Source organism: Poromitra crassiceps, assembly GCF_964638095.1.
Source record: "Poromitra crassiceps genome assembly, chromosome: 11".
NCBI classification, from domain to species: Eukaryota; Metazoa; Chordata; class Actinopteri; order Beryciformes; family Melamphaidae; genus Poromitra; species Poromitra crassiceps.
In genome coordinates this window covers 39,467,341-39,487,340 of record NC_139643.1, presented here as the reverse complement: position 1 = coordinate 39,487,340, position 20,000 = coordinate 39,467,341, and the positions used below count along the sequence as shown (strand labels likewise).

The 20,000-nt window shown below is 47.0% G+C and overlaps 1 protein-coding gene across 8 annotated transcripts in view; it reads left to right on the top strand.

The window, feature by feature from the left end:
• col16a1 (collagen, type XVI, alpha 1) overlaps positions 1–20,000 on the top strand; it is an 88,037-nt gene that overhangs the window by 49,279 nt on the left and 18,758 nt on the right. For 4 of the 8 annotated variants that reach the window (XM_083646520.1, XM_083646522.1, XM_083646519.1 and 1 more), the window contains 23 exons: positions 1–96; positions 883–918; positions 2,514–2,549; positions 3,218–3,304; positions 3,746–3,790; positions 4,617–4,652; positions 4,742–4,795; positions 4,987–5,037; positions 5,119–5,265; positions 6,324–6,359; positions 6,945–7,052; positions 8,057–8,179; positions 8,274–8,327; positions 8,455–8,496; positions 9,029–9,064; positions 9,151–9,204; positions 9,318–9,386; positions 9,572–9,625; positions 10,031–10,057; positions 11,568–11,621; positions 12,145–12,192; positions 15,113–15,184; positions 16,798–16,842. The exon at positions 1–96 is cut by the window's left edge and continues 27 nt beyond it. In XM_083646520.1, the coding sequence (XP_083502646.1) occupies positions 1–96; positions 883–918; positions 2,514–2,549; positions 3,218–3,304; positions 3,746–3,790; positions 4,617–4,652; positions 4,742–4,795; positions 4,987–5,037; positions 5,119–5,265; positions 6,324–6,359; positions 6,945–7,052; positions 8,057–8,179; positions 8,274–8,327; positions 8,455–8,496; positions 9,029–9,064; positions 9,151–9,204; positions 9,318–9,386; positions 9,572–9,625; positions 10,031–10,057; positions 11,568–11,621; positions 12,145–12,192; positions 15,113–15,184; positions 16,798–16,842 (1,410 nt within the window). The remainder of the gene's footprint in view (positions 97–882; positions 919–2,513; positions 2,550–3,217; positions 3,305–3,745; positions 3,791–4,616; positions 4,653–4,741; positions 4,796–4,986; positions 5,038–5,118; positions 5,266–6,323; positions 6,360–6,944; positions 7,053–8,056; positions 8,180–8,273; positions 8,328–8,454; positions 8,497–9,028; positions 9,065–9,150; positions 9,205–9,317; positions 9,387–9,571; positions 9,626–10,030; positions 10,058–11,567; positions 11,622–12,144; positions 12,193–15,112; positions 15,185–16,797; positions 16,843–20,000) is intronic. The other 4 variants (XM_083646524.1, XM_083646523.1, XM_083646525.1 and 1 more) reach the window with 4 other exon arrangements.

Below are 20,000 nucleotides of genomic sequence, written 5' to 3'. Positions count from 1 at the left end.
CTGCCTGCAGACCCGGGCAACACAGTGGCTCTGCAAGGGAAGCCTGGCCCTAAAGGAGAGCCTGGAGTACCAGCGCTAGCAGAGAGAGGGCAGCCTGTAAGTACAACAGCACCTGATTGGCCACCCATGATCTACTGGACAATCATTCCAAGGTGTATTGCGGTCTGAATTCTCACTACAACGTTTTTACGATCTAGCTAAATGTTTTATCGCGTAGTAGAGGACGTGGTCTGAATTGCAGCCTGCGAATGAACCTTGACCACTGGTTTGATAGTGTATTATTTTACTTTGCGTTATCGCTCCGAGGAAAGGCGTGGCGTTTATTTCCACCTTGGGGTTACGCTTCGCCTTGTAACTCTCAGAGCATCATGGCAGCATCAAGGAGGCAAGAGCATGAGACGCCATCTACAAGTGTTTATTCTCCAAGGCAAAGGTCGTTTTACTCAATTATCATCGAAATGCGCCTCCCTCTCTCCCTCTCTCTCTCTCTTCCGCATGGGAGAGCTCACAAAAAAACCGAAATGCATGCAACGTTTTTCTTTTCTTTTCTTTGTCTCTCATTTGCGTCTTTCCAGTTACCTTGGCGGGTGAGATGGGAAATGATTTGTGGCTAGGGGGAAAAAAAAGGAATATAAATCTAGAGCCTTATGAGATTCTCTCTGCAACGATTTCCAATAGCGCCAGCATCCATCTGTCATACCTGGTTAGGGCAGGAGGGGAAGAAGGGAGCGCGAAACAGAAGCAGAGTGAGATATGACCTCGCTCTAACGAAGTTGAATGAATAACACTCTCACGACCAGCTCATCCCCGCTTTCTTCTTCTCTCCTTTTCTCTGCACCCCCCCCTGCCCCTCCTCCACTCCCGCTCCTATCTATTCACCAGGGGCATCCAGGCACAGATGGCAAGGCGGGAGAGAAGGTATGGCGCTCCACCTGTTAATTTACAGCTTATGGTTCATTCATATTCCCCCGGAAGCATGACCCACATGTGCTCACCCGCACGCGCTCACCCGCACGCGCTCACCTGCACACACTCACCTGCACGCGCTCACCCGCACGCACTCACCTGCACACGCTCACCTGCACGCGCTCACCTGCACGCGCTCACCTGCACATGCTCACCTGCACACACTCACCTGCACACGCTCACCTGCACATGCTCACCTGCACATGCTCACCTGCACACGCTCACCTGCACACGCTCACCTGCACATGCTCACCTGCACATGCTCACCTGCACATGCTCACCTGCACATGCTCACCTGCACACACTCACCTGCACACGCTCACCTGCACACACTCACCTGCACATGCTCACCTGCACATGCTCACCTGCACATGCTCACCTGCACATGCTCACCTGCACATGCTCACCTGCACACACTCACCTGCACACGCTCACCTGCACACACTCACCTGCACACGCTCACCTGCACATGCTCACCTGCACATGCTCACCTGCACATGCTCACCTGCACATGCTCACCTGCACATGCTCACCTGCACATGCTCACCTGCACATGCTCACCTGCACACACTCACCTGCACACGCTCACCTGCACACACTCACCTGCACATGCTCACCTGCACATGCTCACCTGCACATGCTCACCTGCACACGCTCACCTGCACACGCTCACCTGCACACGCTCACCTGCACATGCTCACCTGCACATGCTCACCTGCACATGCTCACCTGCACATGCTCACCTGCACATGCTCACCTGCACATGCTCACCTGCACACGCTCACCTGCACACGCTCACCTGCACATGCTCACCTGCACACACTCACCTGCACACGCTCACCTGCACACACTCACCTGCACATGCTCACCTGCACATGCTCACCTGCACATGCTCACCTGCACACGCTCACCTGCACACGCTCACCTGCACACGCTCACCTGCACACACTCACCTGCACATGCTCACCTGCACATGCTCACCTGCACATGCTCACCTGCACATGCTCACCTGCACATGCTCACCTGCACATGCTCACCTGCACACGCTCACCTGCACACGCTCACCTGCACACACTCACCTGCACATGCTCACCTGCACATGCTCACCTGCACATGCTCACCTGCACATGCTCACCCGCACACGCTCACCTGCACACGCTCGCACATTCAACAATGGAAACATTAGTGTGGCAAAAGTTCACTCCTTCATGAGTCCATGAAAACTAGTTGAAGTGAGCTCCCCGAGACACAAGAGCCTACACACTTACACAAATCGCCACCTCGCCGGACCTCCATGCCAACCCCCTCCCACACACACATCCCACATGCCTGCCTGCCAGCCTGGACCATTACCCACACACACACACACACACACACACACACACACACATCGCTGGCTTACTCCCACGTCTGCCTAATCACAATGACCGATATGTTTGCCATGCCATGTTCGAGAAGCAAAACACCTGATAAGCCAACGCACTCATCAGGGTGTGCTGGGACTGATTTGCCTCCTTGGGCGTCTGTGTTTCTGTGTGTTTTGGCAGGGAGAAGCAGGATCAGATGGTGCCCGGGGCGAAAAGGTCAGCTTTTCAGATCATTGTTAGACCTGGCCGGGGCTCAACAGTCTCTCGTACAGTTTGCACTGTCTATCTGTCAACAAGATTCAAACACTAATGAATGTGTCTTGGCCAGTGTTGGGCAAGTTACTCATGGACATGGAATTAGTTACTTATTACGGATTACTCCTTTATGAATTTACTTTACTTATTACTTGGTATCAAAATTAGTTACGTTACTCGTTACTTTACTATATTAATTTATTTACACCCCCCCCCCTTCCTTCAAGTGACGTACAACCTGTTTAGCTAACTCCTTAACCTTACAGGATGAATCAGCCAAACTGAATATTTTCTATTTATTTACCCATTGGACAAAAAACTAATTGTGTTCTGGCAACGCAGAAGTCATAGCCAGACCTAGCCCTGTGCCAGCGTTGGAGAAAGTAATGCCATCTCTTGGATTAATAACTGTAATTTAAATTGTAATCCCTTACATTACTAGTTACTGGGGAAAGTAATATACTTACAGTAACTGAGTTACTGTAACTAAGTTGCCCAACACTGGCCTTGGCATGTGTGTATTTGTGCCTGTGCAAAATAATATTTACACATTTGTTTGACCTGTCTTGGAGCGCCAGAGAGCTCCCAACGATCGACTTATGTGACTGACTGGATGTGTCCCGATGTAGGGAGAGCCCTGCGCTGTGTGCCCCACCCTCGGAGAGTTGCCCCCTAACCCCCCGAAGACCCAGCACCTGAGGCAGAAAGGAGAGCAGGTGAGTCTGTGCCTTTTTTCTGCTACAAAGGCTAGCAGAGGATACTGCTCTCTGTGTGCTGAAAGTAACCACACTGATACCGACCGGCTGTGAGGAGAGAGAGTGACAATCAAATGGATATTTCAAGTGATATAGGCCTATTTATTCAACTTCAAATTAAAGTCTTGAACGTTGACACAGAACGTCTTAAGCTTTTTTCGGTGGCAATGTGATTGTGGTGGTAAATAAAAAGCTTCCAAGGTGAAAAGTAGCCTTATCTTGTTGCATTCTTCCGGACCTATCGCAAAGGAAAGAATGAGATATAACACAAGTGGTGGAAGAGGAGCCGATGTGGGGATGGTTTTGTTTGATGCTATGCCTACCACTGATTTTGTTTGTGTCCGTTGTGCGATGTTAAGCGCCGTCATTAAAATGATGGATCTTTCGCATTTTCTCCTCCAGGGGGAGCCAGGACCTGTAGGATTGGCCGGCCGCAGAGGAGAGAAGGTAAGCGCCGTGAGTCGAGGACCAACAGGAGCCTAAGTTAAGGCCTTGTATGGAGGGCAACTCAACAGGAGCCCTAAGTTAAGGCCTTGTATGGAGGGCAACTCAACAGGAGCCTAAGTTAAGGCCTTGTATGGAGGGCAACTCAACAGGAGCGTAAGTTAAGGCCTTGTATGGAGGGCAACTCAACAGGAGCCTAAGTTAAGGCCTTGTATGGAGGGCAACTCAACAGGAGCCTAAGTTAAGGCCTTGTATGGAGGGCAACTCAACAGGAGCCTAAGTTAAGGCCTTGTATGGAGGGCAACTCAACAGGAGCGTAAGTTAAGGCCTTGTATGGAGGGCAACTCAACAGGAGCCCTAAGTTAAGGCCTTGTATGGAGGGCAACTCAACAGGAGCCCTAAGTTAAGGCCTTGTATGGAGGGCAACTCAACAGGAGCCCTAAGTTAAGGCCTTGTATGGAGGGCAACTCAACAGGAGCCCTAAGTTAAGGCCTTGTATGGAGGGCAACTCAACAGGAGCCCTAAGTTAAGGCCTCATATGGAGGGGAACTGACTCAGCGGGATGCTGAATGGCATTCTTAATAGACTTCACTTGGGATATCATCACAGTGGTGCACTCATTTCAGGGCCCTGAAAGTGTCTGCTACAGGGATTTTACTCAGCAGGGAACTTATTAGCCCAAAGCTTAGCTCGTGAAGAAGCAAAACCATTTGAGACGGCCGCCTGTAGGGTTCACCTTACTATGGACTGTGAATTCCCAATTAAAATTACCCAACCATTTTTATCAATTTGGGAAATTCAGATGGTGATTTTTATGCTCGTTTCCCAGGGTGATGCAGGAGGCAAAGGAGCCGATGGTAGAATGGTAAGGTTGGCTTCATTTCTTGGACACAGATCGCCATATCTCTTGCCTGTGAGCGGTTGTGAAATAAAATGTGTGTGTGTGCGTGACAGGGAAAAACTGGAGCCAGGGGACCCAGTGGCAAGCATGGAGAGAGGGGCGAAAAGGTGAGACGATAAGAGAGTGTTATGACAGATTTTTGCTGTGAAGTGAGGAGCTGGATGCATTTGAAAAAGCCTTCTGGATCCTAGCCATGCTCATCGGGACTGTCTGTAGCTCATCTGAAAGAACAGCCTCACTCTATTACTCTATGCCTTCGCACTTCAAATGGATCGATAGCGGTTTTTCTTTTTGACAGGGCGATCAGGGGCTCCCTGGTGTCGGGGAACCTGGCGTTCAGGGGGAGAAGGTGAGTGCATGTATTCCTTTGTGTGTCTTTTAGCTTGTTTGTCACGCAGATCAACCCTCCTGACCCTCTGCCCTTCCCCAGGGCGAGTGTGGCGTGTGCCAGCCACCACCACAAGCGAGTACCAGTACCATCAGTACCAAAGTGCCTGAGGGAACAAGCGGCAAGCCGGGCGACCAGGGACCTGCGGGGCCGGCCGGACCTCCAGGGCTCGGGGCCGACGGCAAACAGGTGAGATTGCTCTTTCAGGTTTCATGGTAGGAAATCTAGTCGCCACAGGAATACCTTGCAACTCTACACAGTGAACAAATTTAACTCTTATCGAGCCGTTTTTGTTTTCCACTGCGCATAAATACCGGGCTGAGGCGTTACTTTAGTACAGTACCACCTCTGTCGTGGTTCCAAAGCTGGTTGAGTGGGGCCAAGCGGGTACCATAAGGTGACGTGAAAACATCCCACTGATTGATCAGAGAGAATTGTGTTGCGCACATATATGCTAATGTTAGCTACAGTTTAGCTTAGTTTACCCTCTTGTGTGTATTCCCCAAACACTCTATTATGTTGTTGTGTTTTCATCGTTTTTACATTTTTTTAAAATTGTGTTCTCACTGGAAAGCCACTCTGCCAATGAAACGATAAAGTTTGAATGAATGAATCTTGAACAGATAACCTACATCCAACCCCTTCTTCTAGAGCCAACTGTTTGATGGCATCCCTGAAAAACACAGAGCTATACGCCATGCGTTCAATGTGCCAGATTTACGTCAGTCGGCGATATTAAAAGAAAACCTATTCCACTAAGTATCTGGGGGAATTGCCACCCAGTATCTTCTCGCTGTCCTATTTGTTGACACAGATTCATCAGCATGAGACTGAAGTTTGGTGCGACGCTGTTGGATTTGACCCCCAAGAGCAAGTCAGCCCAGAGTGCTTATTAGGATTAGGTTATGCAGAAACACACCACAGAATTCTGTTACTCAAGCAATAAATCTCGGTGAAGCTCTGTCACCCCTCCCAATTACATGGTGTTTGCCTCTGTGGTTAGCATTGTGTCAACAGTAGCTTTTACCTGAATGGATGGAGGCTTGCATGCTACTTGCAGACGACTGTGCGCGTGCGTGCGTGCGTGTGTGTGTGTGTGTGTGTGTGTGTGTGTGTGTGTGTGTGTGTGTGTGTGTGTGTGTGCACGTGCGTGTGTGTGTGTGTGTGTGTGTGTGTGTGTGTGTTTGAAGTGCACGTGAATGCATGTGTCTGCATGCATTTGTTACATCTTCTGTTTACTTATGCAGGGCTTGCTGGGTCCTGCTGGTGCAAAAGGAGATAAAGTAAGTTTGTGTTTATACTCTAGGAACACAGTATGCAATAGCCCGCAACAAATCCAGACCGCCTTAAACGGTATCAGTGTCTGCTGAGAAATTACATCCAACTGATCAATGTCTCTGGGGCATCCTGTGGCCTTCCGGGCTCCCTAAATAATCTGACATCTACTGGGAGCGAGGACGTCTGCGGGAAAACGATTCCCCTTCAGATTAAATAATATTTCACGGGCTCCCAGACACGCCACCTTATTTCAGATCATCAAGCATGTCTTTTGAGAACAACAGAGCCCAAAATATCCACATCACTTAACCCAAAGTCTGTTGGGAAATAAATCTGTAACTCCTTAAAACAACACTATATCCTCAAAGGAGCCAGGTTGCCTTAAATTACCTTGAAGCTCTTACACAATTATTGTTGCTTGGGCTTAGAAGTGATGCTTTAGTCGGATACCCACAGCTTGTGCGGAACAGCTTGCAGATGGTGTGTGTGTGTGTGTGTGTGTGTGTGTGTGTGTAAATGTGAGCATTGCGTGAGTGAACCACATTGAGGTGAATGCCAGGGTCCATTATGATCATATTCACTGTTGCCAGGGAGACCAAGGTGAGCAAGGAGTCCAGGGATTAGGTGGAGCTGCTGGAGCCCCAGGACTGTCCGGAGAGGCTGGACGGGACGGATTTACGGGCTTGAAGGGAGAGAAGGTACAGAGTGCTGCTAGAACTCAACTTATCTTTGCCTTAAAGCCCCATTCTGTAGTTTTAGGAGTTGGGGAAACTGTGTCCTCACTAAATGCTACACTTCCCTGTTTGTACATTCAGATATCAACCTTATTTTACTGTTTCTGCTTTTACTCTCTACTTTGATAACCTTTCTGCGGTGTTTATAACTGGTTCGCTGGGAAAAATAGCTCCAGATATCCACAAATGTTGTTGTCTCCACTAACTTGTTTCAGCGAGAGAAGCAGCTAATCGCGCTAGCAAGCGAAACACATTTCACTTCCTCAACGCGCTTCACAATAAAAGCATACTTTGTCAGTGGAAAACTTTTAATTTGAAGGCGCTGTGCAGGAAATGGAGTTAAAAGTTCCAGGCGACTTGACACTGTCAAGCCGGGAAGTGGACAGCAACAATGCATACTGCAGGAACAGGCTTTGGGAGGGAGTTGTGGGAATCACAGAGCCGCCATGTCTCCTTATTATAAGTCACTGTTCCATCAAAATGATTAAACAGCTGTTATATTATAGGGCTTTAATGTGCATCTGCTTGCTCCTTTCTTGTTTATAGCATCACCTGTAAAATGTGTGTTGATGTTTGATCTCACCATGGAGATCTAACGGGGTCTATCGTTTTCCAGCGTTTCTACAGTGATTGGCCTGATGGGGAGGCTCAATTAACGGTCAACATTTCAAACTTTGAAAGGCCACCAGGAAAGGCCAACCGGCGGACTAATTAGGATGAAATTTGTCTGTTTAATTGGTGATTCTGAGTACAACTATATACATGCCTCATCAACCATTCAGTTTCAACACTTTGTGAACTCTGGCAAAAGGTCAGCAAGCTGCTGCACACATGACTGGCCAAACTCTTGACTCTGACACTGTCTCTGGTCTAAGCTGTGTGCAGCGCTGAGCCTCCAGCAGCCTGCATGCACACAAACAGATGGACCTCCTGCTGATTATGGTGTGGATGTGCTGTGTTTTTGCCAGGGTGACGCCTGCACCAGCTGTCCGTCTGTGAGCCCCCCAGACGGTGATGGTGTAGCCGTGCCAGGACCCAAAGGAGAGAGAGGAGACCCCGGTTCCCCGGGACAGGGGAAGCCTGGCAGGAATGTGAGAGAATCATGCGTTGTTGTTGTTGTTGTTTTATGTCTGTCTTTTTCTGAATGATTCGCCGGTGATTCACCTCTCATGCTTTCTCTTTCAGGGAAAACCGGGGTTACCAGGTGTGCAGGGGCCTCAGGGTCCAAAAGGAAGCCAGGTATGCGTCATGTCCGCTGATGCTGGTGGATAATTATATTTGTAAATACAAGCTGAAAGGGTGTGTGTCTGTTGATCTATGAGAGACAGATTGTACTGTAATCTATTCTGCCCTGCGCCCCCTGTAGGGAGAACCTGGAGCTGCAGCAGTCGGCTTAGCAGGACCGCAGGTAAGGCTAATGGGACTTGGGGGGGAAAGTCTTTATTGGCGCAGATGGCCAATAAAGACTTTTTATGGCAACAGATACGAGTGTGTCATACAAAGCATTCAGCAGCGAGATAGATGTGGTCCTGCTGGGATCCTAGTAATGTCGAGTGCACCGTATCCGCCTGTGCTAACAAAGGGGTTTGAGTTCCCCTTCCCCTGCACATCTCAAAAGATCATGCCATAAGATGTGAATTTCCAGCCTCAAAATTAATCCTGGACCTCTTGACTCCTTGGACTCACTGTGGGCTTCTCACTGGACTCTTCTGTTGACGTTGCAGAGTCAGACAAATGATAGCCATGAATCAACCCATTCATCAACCCCTTTCACTGTAAAACATCTCCTCCACTGAGCTAGTGTTGACCTCTTCACCCCATCTACTCTTTGTTCCTCCCCTCTCTCTTTCTCTTTCCCTATTATATTGGAATAACTCTCAGTCTTTCTCATAATATGTCCTCCCTGCCTTTATTTGGTGTCTTTTCCACCCGTCTCACAGGGTGAAGAGGGACCAAGAGGGCTCCCAGGAGTTGCAGTGAGTTTCTCCGTCCTCATACTTACAAAGCTCGACAATTTCAACACTGTGTAGATTTGGTTGAATCTAATGTGCTTTCTCGCCAGGGGCCTGCAGGAGACAGAGGGTTACTTGGACCCGTCGGCCCCGCGGGGGAAAAGGTAACATAAAGTCAGGATTTGTTAAGCCCAACTTCTAGCTGCAATATGCAATCAAGTGACATCCATTCTGTACAAAGCATTTGTTTTTTACTGACTGTGTTTTCTGTTGACAGGGTCCCACAGGAGAAGCTGGGCCTCCAGGGCCACAGGGGCCGATGGGCTTTGGAGCGCTGGGGCCCCAAGTAAGGCGTTAATGTCTCTGTGTGTGTGTGTGTGTGTGTGTGTGTGTGTGTGTGTGTGTGTGTGTGTGTGTGTGTGTGTGCATGTGTGTGTGTGTGTGTGTATCGGGACCTACTTAATATAGATCTATACTGGATGTGGACTTCTAGTGCAAACTAATGTTTCCTCTTTCCTCGCTCATCTCCAGGGTAAAGACGGCGCCGACGGCGCTCAAGGATTGCGAGGCGCTGACGGTAGAGACGTGAGTGCGCTTGTTCACGGTCTCAAGTGTGTGGTTGTCTTTGTGTGTTTTTTGTGCGCGCGGGCGTCTGCAAATGGAGGAGATGTGCTGTTGCCTCTGCTGAGTCGGTTGAACATTTTTTAATTTGCTTTGAGCTTCTTTGGCAAATGTCCTTGATTTAGGCATCATTTATAGCCATGGATGTCTGCCTCGATCCATAACAGAGGCAACGTCTGCTCTCATCTCATCCTCTGTCCCCCTGATCCACACTCAACTCGCTGCCCTGCGAGCTTTCTTCTGCAACAACAAAGCCAAACTAACTCTGTGTGTGTGTGTGTGTGTGTGTGTGTGTGTGTGTGTGTGTGTGTGCATGCGCGTGCGTGCGTGGGTGTGTGTGTGCGTGCATGCTGTCTCCCTATCTTGCAGGGAGTTGATGGAGCCAAGGGGGACAAGGTAAGTCTACCGTTTTGTTTGGATGAAGGGGTCTGCAGGGGTTTGGAGATAAGGGGGTGGAACAGATGGTAATCGCAGGAGATGGTTCAACAGCCCCTCCCCCCCCCCCCCCCCCCCCCCCCACACACACACACACACACACACACACTTAACACACACACACACTTAACACACGGGCCTCAGGGCCCGATAGAGTAGCAGCGGAGGTGACAAGTGTACTGTTGCTGGCAGACAAGAGGAGTTTAGAGGCCTTAAGAGGGAGCGTCTGTGAGACTATTAATTACCGTATTCATCAGAGCCACCCATCCAGACTGTCACTGAGGGCGGGAAGGGGGGGCGGGGGTAGTGGCGGAGGAGGTGGTCGAGCGGTGGGAGGGGGCGTAGATGAAGAATGGGAATGTTCGGGAAGGTGGAAAGGAGGAATAGAGTGAAGAAACACAGAGGTAACATCTAGAAAGCTAGGAGAGAAAGCGAAGAATAGCCTCATTCCAGTGTGTACACAGTGCACACAGGACATGATGTAACTGTGCTATTTTGGGACTGCGCCTGTATAGTGGATGTTGGAGGAAACAAGGTGCAAGCAGGTGCGTCATCGGGGCTTTTAAGAGTGCTTCTTCTCCCATTACGACTGAATTAACCCCACGACACCTCCAGAAGAACACCATGAAGTTCTGCCATCCCAGAATAAACTATGATATATTCAGAGATGTAAGCTCTACAGTACCTACACTCAGGCCTATTCTTAGTTCACATTATGGAGCAACTATTGTGGGTGCAAAATGATGCTGTGTTAGTAGTACTTCATCTAGTGAACATTGTACTGTACCTTATTCTAAACACATAGGGAGAATTTCACAAAGTACAATACTGACAATACCCAAAAAAAGAAGAAATGGTGGAGCATTTTACCTCCTGCTGCCAGTGCCAATAGTGTCTTTGTGATGAATATGATTATTTCAGTCTCAAGAAAAGCCGACCAAAAGAGTCCTGAAAGCTCAAAGTGTCTCTGTGATGTCTGCTTTCTCACAGTGATTAGAGGAGGTTGGGGCGTCTCAGGTACTGTAGAGGTAAAAGAACTCGCCTACCACCGCGGAGACCCGGGTTCAATTCCCGGTAGCGGTACTTCCGGCTTGGTCAGACGTTCCAACAGACACAATTGGCCGTCTCTGCGGGTGGGAAGCCGGTGGGGTATGAGTCCTGGTCGCTGCACCAGCGCCTCCTCTGGTCACGCGGGGCACCTGTTCGGCGGGAGGAGATCTGCGGGGGGGATAGCGTGATCCACCGATGCGCTACATCCTGCTGATGAAACTCGCTGCAGGTGAAAAGATGCAGCTGGCAACTGCACATGTATCGGAGGAAGCGTGTGGCAGTCTACGGCTCTCCCCACATCGCAAGAGGGGGTGGAGCAACTGGCAATGACCGGGACAGCAGGGGGTTATTGGCGTAGACATTGTGCAAAAAGTTTCACTCTAACTTTTTTCCATGCTTCATTTTTTGATGTATATTTTAGGGCGAGCCTGGAGAGTGCAACTGCAACTACATCCCCGCAGCCGCAGGTGGACCTGTGAGTAAGCGTGTGCACACACACACACACACACACACACACACACACACACACACACACACACACACACACACACACACACAACCCACACACACTGAAATTAAAGGAAATTAAAGGAAATTAATACTATATACTCTAAGCAGATATACTGTAGTTCGGGCTCTGGTCTTGTTATGAGTTCATCTTCAGAATCCTTATTTCACAATAGGGATCTGAAAACACTGATTTGAACTTGGTGGTAGTTGACTGTAGTGTGTGTGAGCGCATGCACACACACACACACACACACACACACACACACACACACACACACACACACACACTGGGTTTGTTATTCCTCTATGGGGACTCATGGAGAAAAACGTGTATGCATGCTTAGTCATCTCCCTCCCATCTCCCCAGCTCTCTGTGCTTTGGGGGTTTGTTGGATTATCCTCACTTCACACTGTGTGCTTTGTTTATTATGCTTTTTCTTTTTGCAAACACCGGCACTGCTCTGATTTTGACTACTCTTGCCTTCCAGGGAGCTCCAGGAACTATCGGAGGAAACATGTGGCAGGCCGGGCTGCAGGTCTGATCTGTCAGCCACTAGTCCTGTCTTGGGTTTTATTTAAAAGCTGTTTTTCTGCGTAGCGTTACCTTTGTTGCCTGGCAGTCGCAGTACAGCGAGCCAGTTTCTTGCTCTCACCTTAAGGTGGTCAGTTAGCCTATCCGAATCTCTCGGAGCTAGATACAGGACGAGCTACATTTGAAAAGAGGCAGGTGTGAGAAGATTCGTCAGCACTCACTGTCCAACTATCCTACGGTCTCCCCTGCTCCTTATTCACAAGCTAATTCTGTTACTCTGGGACATTAACCTGAGTGAACTCACCATAGTTGACAACATCTCTTCTACAATAACAGATGGTTGCTGGAAAGGTTTTATTATAACCAGTGTACAGTACTCTGCTCCTAAAGTGGTTGTTATTTTGCTGAAAATCCGAATCCTTCATTTCGGCTCAGGTCAACCCGTAACGTCCTTCCTAAATTTGACCTGACTTAGTCACGCTCAATCTGTTGTTTTACGTTATGAAGAGAGGCATCGAGACCCCCTGGAGAAAGGAGTTTACTCCGAGCTGGGAATTTTTATTGATTTTAATTCAGCCCCAGTGTAAGAAAACCACACTGCAGTAAATAATATGTTAGAAATACAGTTGGTAATACTATGGTTACAAAATCAAAGTAAGCAGAATACAGGTGATAATTCGTCGCACAGTACAATGGCCAGAGAGAGAGAGAGAGAGAGAGAGAGAGAGAGAGAGAGAGAGAGAGAGAGAGAGAGAGAGAGAGAGAGAAGGAGAGAGAGAGAGAGGGGGAGAGAGAGAGTTTTCAGCCAGCCAGACGCTGACTCTGGCATAACCGACTCCCTGAGTAGCGAGGAAGCAGCTTTCACTGTGAAATGAACACCTCTTTCTGGGCATCACCACGCTGGTTCCCAAGTGATATACTGAATCACTCAAGATATCAAGCAAGGAAAGATCGAACATAATATCAAAATAAAAATGTAAAATGTGAAAAAAGCATATACCGGTAGACCAAAAATATAATACCAAACCAGACAGGCTGTGAAGCGATCTCCTCTGTCTGTCATCTGGTTCTGGCATGAAGCCTGGAGGTTTTCCATTCCTTCTAGCTGAGTGGAAGGTGCAAAATCTCAGCGAGGCCCTGTGCTTTCTCCACTCCACTCAGTCTGCTCCCTTCAACTCTCTCTCTCTGTCTCTGTCAGGCTGGGTGCAAATCACACAATGACCACAGCTCAAGATGCTCCCCTTTTTAAGCCACTTCACCTTCATAACATTTCAGGAAAGGAACAGGCCAGCAATTTTAATTGGAATCTGGGACAGATAAATGTCCCAGATGCCGATTCAAATTTCAATTGACATTTTTAGAGTGCTGGCCTCTTGCTTTTATTTTTTATTTATTCTGATTCATTTTGGCCTTGCACCTAAGTTGAACGTTGGGATTGAGTGTGCTCGCGATTGGTGAGTTTGGATGATACCTTCATACAATTTTCCATCTATGGCCATTTTTCATTTGTGCGGTTTATTTGACAAAAGTTGCCTTTAAAGGCAATTTTTGTCATCCGCCTTACTAACCATATCAATTAACATATACATTAACACACTCGTCCTCTCTATCTGCTTTGCCATCACATGCATGCCTCCCAGGTCACCGTGGTTACCCTCTCACTGCAGGCAACTATATTCTCCACCCTGCTCTGCCACAGCTGTCAAACTGCAGTCTACTTCCTGTTTCTTGTTCCATTCTGTCAACACCCCCACTAGTCACTTTACACACATAATCATTCATCTATACTATCAGATCAGACTTTTGCTTTTACTTGAATAAACCAATACATTTCGAATGATTCTATAACACCATAGCAATCCTTTCCTTAACCTCACATCTCCTGGCAGTGCTGATCAATACACACATTCTATTGATTCTACATCAATATAGCCATTTTCTTCACCTTAAATCTGATAGCAATGCTAAGCTTTGTTGGTTACAAGGTGGGAATTACATGGAGTCCATGGTCGCCATTGCCCCTCCCTCTGGCCGTGATGCCCTGAGATCCCTAAGGCCACCTTGGCAGTGCCCTGCTACCAGCCTGCTACTGTCAGTTGCTTTAAAAGCATCGGTGGTCTCAGTTTAATGTAACTTAGTTGCCCCATGCAAATGATGTGTCATTGGCTCATTTTAACACACATTTCAGAAAAATCGCTCTTTGCGATGTCAATAGAGCAATGGCCTTTGTGCCCTGGCATGTGGCCTTGTGCCCTAAAAAATAATGTGATGCCAAAGGCCAGATGGCCTTGCCCCTAAAATTATGAAATTCCCACCCTGGTTGGTTACCTGAAAAGTAACATTTACATATAACGGTTCTGCTGAAAATATCTTCCACCCTCCTTAAACATTCTGGTACTTCCCAGCACTCATTTTTCTACCTGCAGGCACTAACCACATTTCCTCACATCATCAGCACATTTAAAAACACATCTCTGGTTGCAGTCACTTCCCCCCGAGTAAAACAAGTAAAACTATTCTTCTTTAACACATCATGGTTATATATTTCCAATACATACTTATTCAGCATAGCATTCAATACATGGTGTACATATGTATCAACTTATTATTATCAACTAACCTGTATATTTATAACTCAACTCTTGCTCAGTTCTCAGATTCTGTTTCCTATGAAGTTCCCCAGTTCTCACGTATCTAAGAAAACTCAAACATCTATATTTTAAAATGGAGCAATGTACACCTGATGGCAGCCTCAACATCCATTCCACTTGACACCTTGGACAGTTTATTTGCTATGTATCACAGTATTCTGTGTGGCGTGTGTGTCTGTGTGTGTGTGTGTGTGCGTGTGCGTGTGCGTGTGTGTGTGTGTGTGTGTGTGTGAATGATGTGGACATGTATGGCTGTGTCTTTGTATGTTCTAGGGCCCCCCGGGACCCCCAGGCCCCCCTGGTCCCCCAGGGCTTGAGGGCCTCGATGGAATCCAAGGAGCCCAGGTAAGACAGGGGTCAGTAGGGTGGTGAAGGGGGTTCAATTCAGTCGCTGCTCCATCTCCCTGAATTGAACGACATGCTCCTCGTGATGTAGGCTGTCGGCTTGGGCAACTGGGTTACTTACAGCAATGCTTTGAGCGAAATGTCAATTGCTGTGAATCGAATTCACACAGGAAACATGCTTTGCAACTTGAGGGGTAAATGAAGTAAATCACGATTATGTATGTACTGTAGATGTCTGCCTCGATCAATGCAGTGCAGTGCAATGCAGTGATATATGTGTGCAATAACTTGGTAATCAACGAGATAGTCAAAAGCTCCAGAAACGCACTAACCCATGTGGTGCTGCAGGCACTAACCGATGCGGGATGCAAGCTTTGGGAAATGTCAGTCAAGACATGAAGAATTATTTGAAGGTCGACTATTTGTAAAAGATGAAAGTAACAAAACTTTGAATGAAAAACATATTCAAAGAAGCCGTCTTTATTCTCTTCTCAGTTGAGCAGACCTTCAAATAAAGTGCTGCTGTGTGTTGCAAGAGTCAAAGGTGTAAGAAGAAGAGACACCCTACCTACCTAAGTGGTGACAGTGAATGGAAGGAGGTCATGTCCTTGACGAGGGTTGACGGAGCAAAACATATTAATCACTCAAGTCAAAGTAGTACAGATGCAGCAATCTTCAATTGGCGTCTGGTCCATTCGGCTGGCTGCCAGGCAAGATCCTTGGCAGATTCAATATATATAATATAATATACTTAAAGGGATAGTTCACATTTTTTAAAGCCTAGCCCTATTTGCTACTTACCAATGATGATGTTGATTGGTAGAGTTCTTTCTCAGCACAATTCATCCTGTTCCTCATAGTAGCTCTGGAAAGTTCAGCAAAAACTAACACAAAGGTCAATGGGGTCATGCTCCTGGATGTACAAGCTGACTGAGGCTCACTGAAATTGACTTTGTTTCTGTGGATGAAATTTCAGTGAGCCAATCAACATCATCATTGGTAAGTAGTAAATAGGGCTAAACTTTAAAAAATGTCAACTATCCCTTCAAACTTAACATAAACCAATTCACCCTCTTAATGAACTGTATAGTGTAGATATCATTAGTATCTCTAAAGTAATGTCCCTTATGGCGTTCCAAAGTTCAGTTCTTTGGTATGGCAGCCGAGAGGCCTTTGGTAGGGAATACCAACTGAAGATTCCTGCCTCTGCATTGGATTGGTTCATTCAGACGACTACATTTCTATTCATTAATTCATTTCTTTAAGGTCTCTGTGGAACAATTTTCACTTTCTGTTTGGCGCGTCAAAATGAATGAGGAATTGACATTGACCTCTCAAACAGAAACTCCTGGTTGTTCTGTTGCCCCGTCATGTGCTGCTCCTGTTGGGTCGCACACCGGGTCAGATCTGCTTGTGATAAAAGGCTTCCAACACCAAACTAACACATCCACAAGTGTCCTTCTAACACATGGCAGGAGAGGAAACTTTGTTTTGTCCCTAACCCTTTGACTCTGCCTTGAGCGCTAGTGGAGATGGGAGTGGCTAGTGGAGATGGGAGTGGCTAGCCTTTAACTATAGCAACAAACCAGTTGAACCTCAGTTCCTTCTTTCAGGGCATCCCTGGAAACGACGGCAGACCGGGTTTGCCCGGACCCATCGTAAGTAAAACGAGTGAGGAAAGGGGGAGAGGTTGCTCTTAACCACTGATTCCAGATCAGGTCTGCTTGTAGCCCCAGAACATATTTAGTGTGCCTGGGGGCAGAGCTGTCTGATCTAGTTGCAGTAACCGTAAGGGCAACTTCCAAGTGGAGAGGGAGGAGAGACGAGGTGGCGTGAGGTAAAGTTGCCCGTGGATTCTGATTTGGGGTCAGTTTTGGGTCTCCCCTGCCCCCAACCCTCATTCGTTTTGGAACGGGGAACTTCAAAACTGATCCCTATAGCCAGCGCTCAAGGGGAACTTCACCTCGATGCGAGAAGGGGTTGAGCTGGAGGAGGGTGTTGCATCCCTTTGATTCGCCAATACGGGAATTAAAGGAGGCATTTGGTGGGTGGAAGGCAGGTCCTGGCCCTCAGTGGCGCACTCTGGAAATTTGGAAATCTGAATGATCTTCTAGAAACTCTCTGCAGATGCAAACATCAACCCAAATCTCTATTGGGGAAATGATGCGCTGTACTTACAAACATCGCCACAATCCACACACTCACAGAGAGAGAGAATGAGTTGTTATATGAGTCTGGGTCATCGCAATTGAGTTTCCTCTACTTTGCTGCTCTGGGCGTATGTCTACAATCAGAGCCCCCCTCTGTCTCTGTCTCTCTCTCTCTCTCTCTCTCTCTCTCATCTCTCTCCTCTCTCTCTCCCCCTCTCCCTCTCTCATCTCTCTCCTCTCTCTCTCCCCCTCTCCCTCTCATCTCTCTCTCCCACTCTCCCTCTCATCTCTCTCCTCTCTCTCTCCCCTCTCTCTCTCTGTGGCTGAGTCCTTATTTTCCACACAGCTGGCAATCGCCCCAGACCTTCCTCCCTTATAATAGACACTGACTCCCCTTACCCCACTATAAGGAGTTTGACCGCAGTGGAAAATTTGGCATCCTCTGCCTCCCCCACACACACACACTCACACACACACACACACACACCCGCGTGCTCCAGACTAGCTCTGAACGTTGGCAGACAAACCCACAAACGCCTCCTTTGTTCCATACTGTCTGTGAATGGATTCAGAATGGCAGCAGAGCTCTCACGACGCTCAACTAAAAGACTTTGCTCATTCATTCAGAGAAATCACCAAGTTAGCCAATTGCTAATCGTTTCAGCTGGAGTGCGGCAGAAGTGAATATTGCACATTGACTTATAATTATCTGTCAGACTGTCTGCTAATGCACAAAGCCTTAGTCTAGCCTGCACAACAGCCAAGAGCATGCTGGGTAAAATAGCCTTTTACAGCTAATGGCCCCAGTTTGAACAATGTCAAATGGGCTTTGTAATGGTGTTTAAACCAGGCCAGGTGCTATTGACAGACTCTCTCAGTCTAAAGGGCCCCACTGCCTTGATGGGGGGCAGACTGACTCCCTTTTAGTGTAAATGTGAGTGGGCGCATTGGGGGCGTGGTAATGTTTGAGAACTTACAACTATAAATGGCCAATGTAGATGTGTGCTTGCATGCACGCACTGGTGTGTGTGTGGGTGTTTGTGCGTGCACGTGTGTGTGTTGGGGGTATGCACGTACAGAGTGTGCATCTGTCTTTCTGAAAATGTTGCAGTGTTGCAGGAGTGAGGTCTCTACAGAACTTGAGTTACATCTGCGTGGGTTTCACTGTGGTTTTTGTGTCTTTACAATGTTTACAGTCTGTTCTTTTATTGAACCAATGTACAGTTGTCATGCTCTAGCTCAGTGCTTCCCAACCTGGGCGTCGGGTTAAGCAAAGGGGTCACAAGATGATAGGACAGGATAGGAGACAGAAAACATTTTGGACACACAGAAATTGTGATTTTTTTTCAAGATTTCTTCAAATGTTTGCTTTATTTCTTGTGGATTTCTGTACTTTCCCCCCTCAAGCCTCTAAAAGTTATTCATATAAAACAAAATAACTCGTCTTTCTAGAACTGCAAGGTTAATCGATTAGCTAGTCGATTTGTCAATCAGCAGAAGATTAATCGGGCAGCTATTTTGATAATTGAATAATTGCTTTTAGTCGTCTTTTAAGCAAAAATGTAAAAAGGAAAAAATGCTTCTCAAATGTGATGATTTGTTGCTTTTCTTTGTGGAACATGATGATCAACTGAATATTTTTGGGTTTGGGACTGCTGGACAAAACTAGACATTTGAAGATGTAACCTTGGACTGTGTGGAACTTGACTATTTACAAAGTGATTAACCGAAGAGAATAATCAGTAACTTAACTGGTTTATTTTGAAGGGGTCACGGATCAAAAAGGTTGGGAACCACTGACAGCTAATCAGAATCAAATGAATGTTATGTCCCTGTAGTGTCTTGCAGCTGTCTGGAGAGTAGGGAACTGTAGCCTTTGCAGGATTTCCAAAGGCTACAATGCTTTGTTTTGACAATCCATCCCGCCTTCTCTCCAGTTCTCTGCAAAACCTTTCTGCTTCCATGAGTGAAATCCACTGTCACGTAACAGCAACATTGTTCGAGTGCGGTAATATAGCAGCTATCTAAAGGGAAATAATACAATCTGTGTTTTAATGAAAGCCCATTCAGTCAATTTGGGCTGGGCTTTCGCTACTGTAGCATTTAGCTTTTGACAAATAACACTGAATCTATAATCTAATTTGAAAGAATATTCAGACAGAATGTGTTCTCTTTCACCAGCTGCTTTCTACTACTGCAATCAAACAGTAAAGCTGTTATTTGATAGTCTCTTGGCGATTTCAGTTAAAGTTTTATGAGGAGTAGACAAGAAGTGGGAATCAGACCCAGAGGGTTGTGTGTGGTGCAATGAGGCAGTGATTTGCCACTGTGTATTGTTTTCTTTGTTGGATTGTTATAGAATAATATGGGTTGTTATTGGTTATTATCATTATGAGTTTATGGGAACATTTGCAATGATAATTATGTATGTAAAAAAAAAACGTAGACATACAGACACCATGCTCATATAAAATACAAAGGTTTGTTCATTGTTGTGTTTGATTAGTGCTATACAAATCCTGTGGGAAAGAAGCGTCTTGATTGCGTCTTGAATTCATACCCAATATTCCTCTGATTAGACATTCTTAGCACATCTTAGCCTCCTGCTGTGCACAAAATGGAGTCCTAACCTTTTGCTGAACACGACACGAATTCTTCCCTTTAGC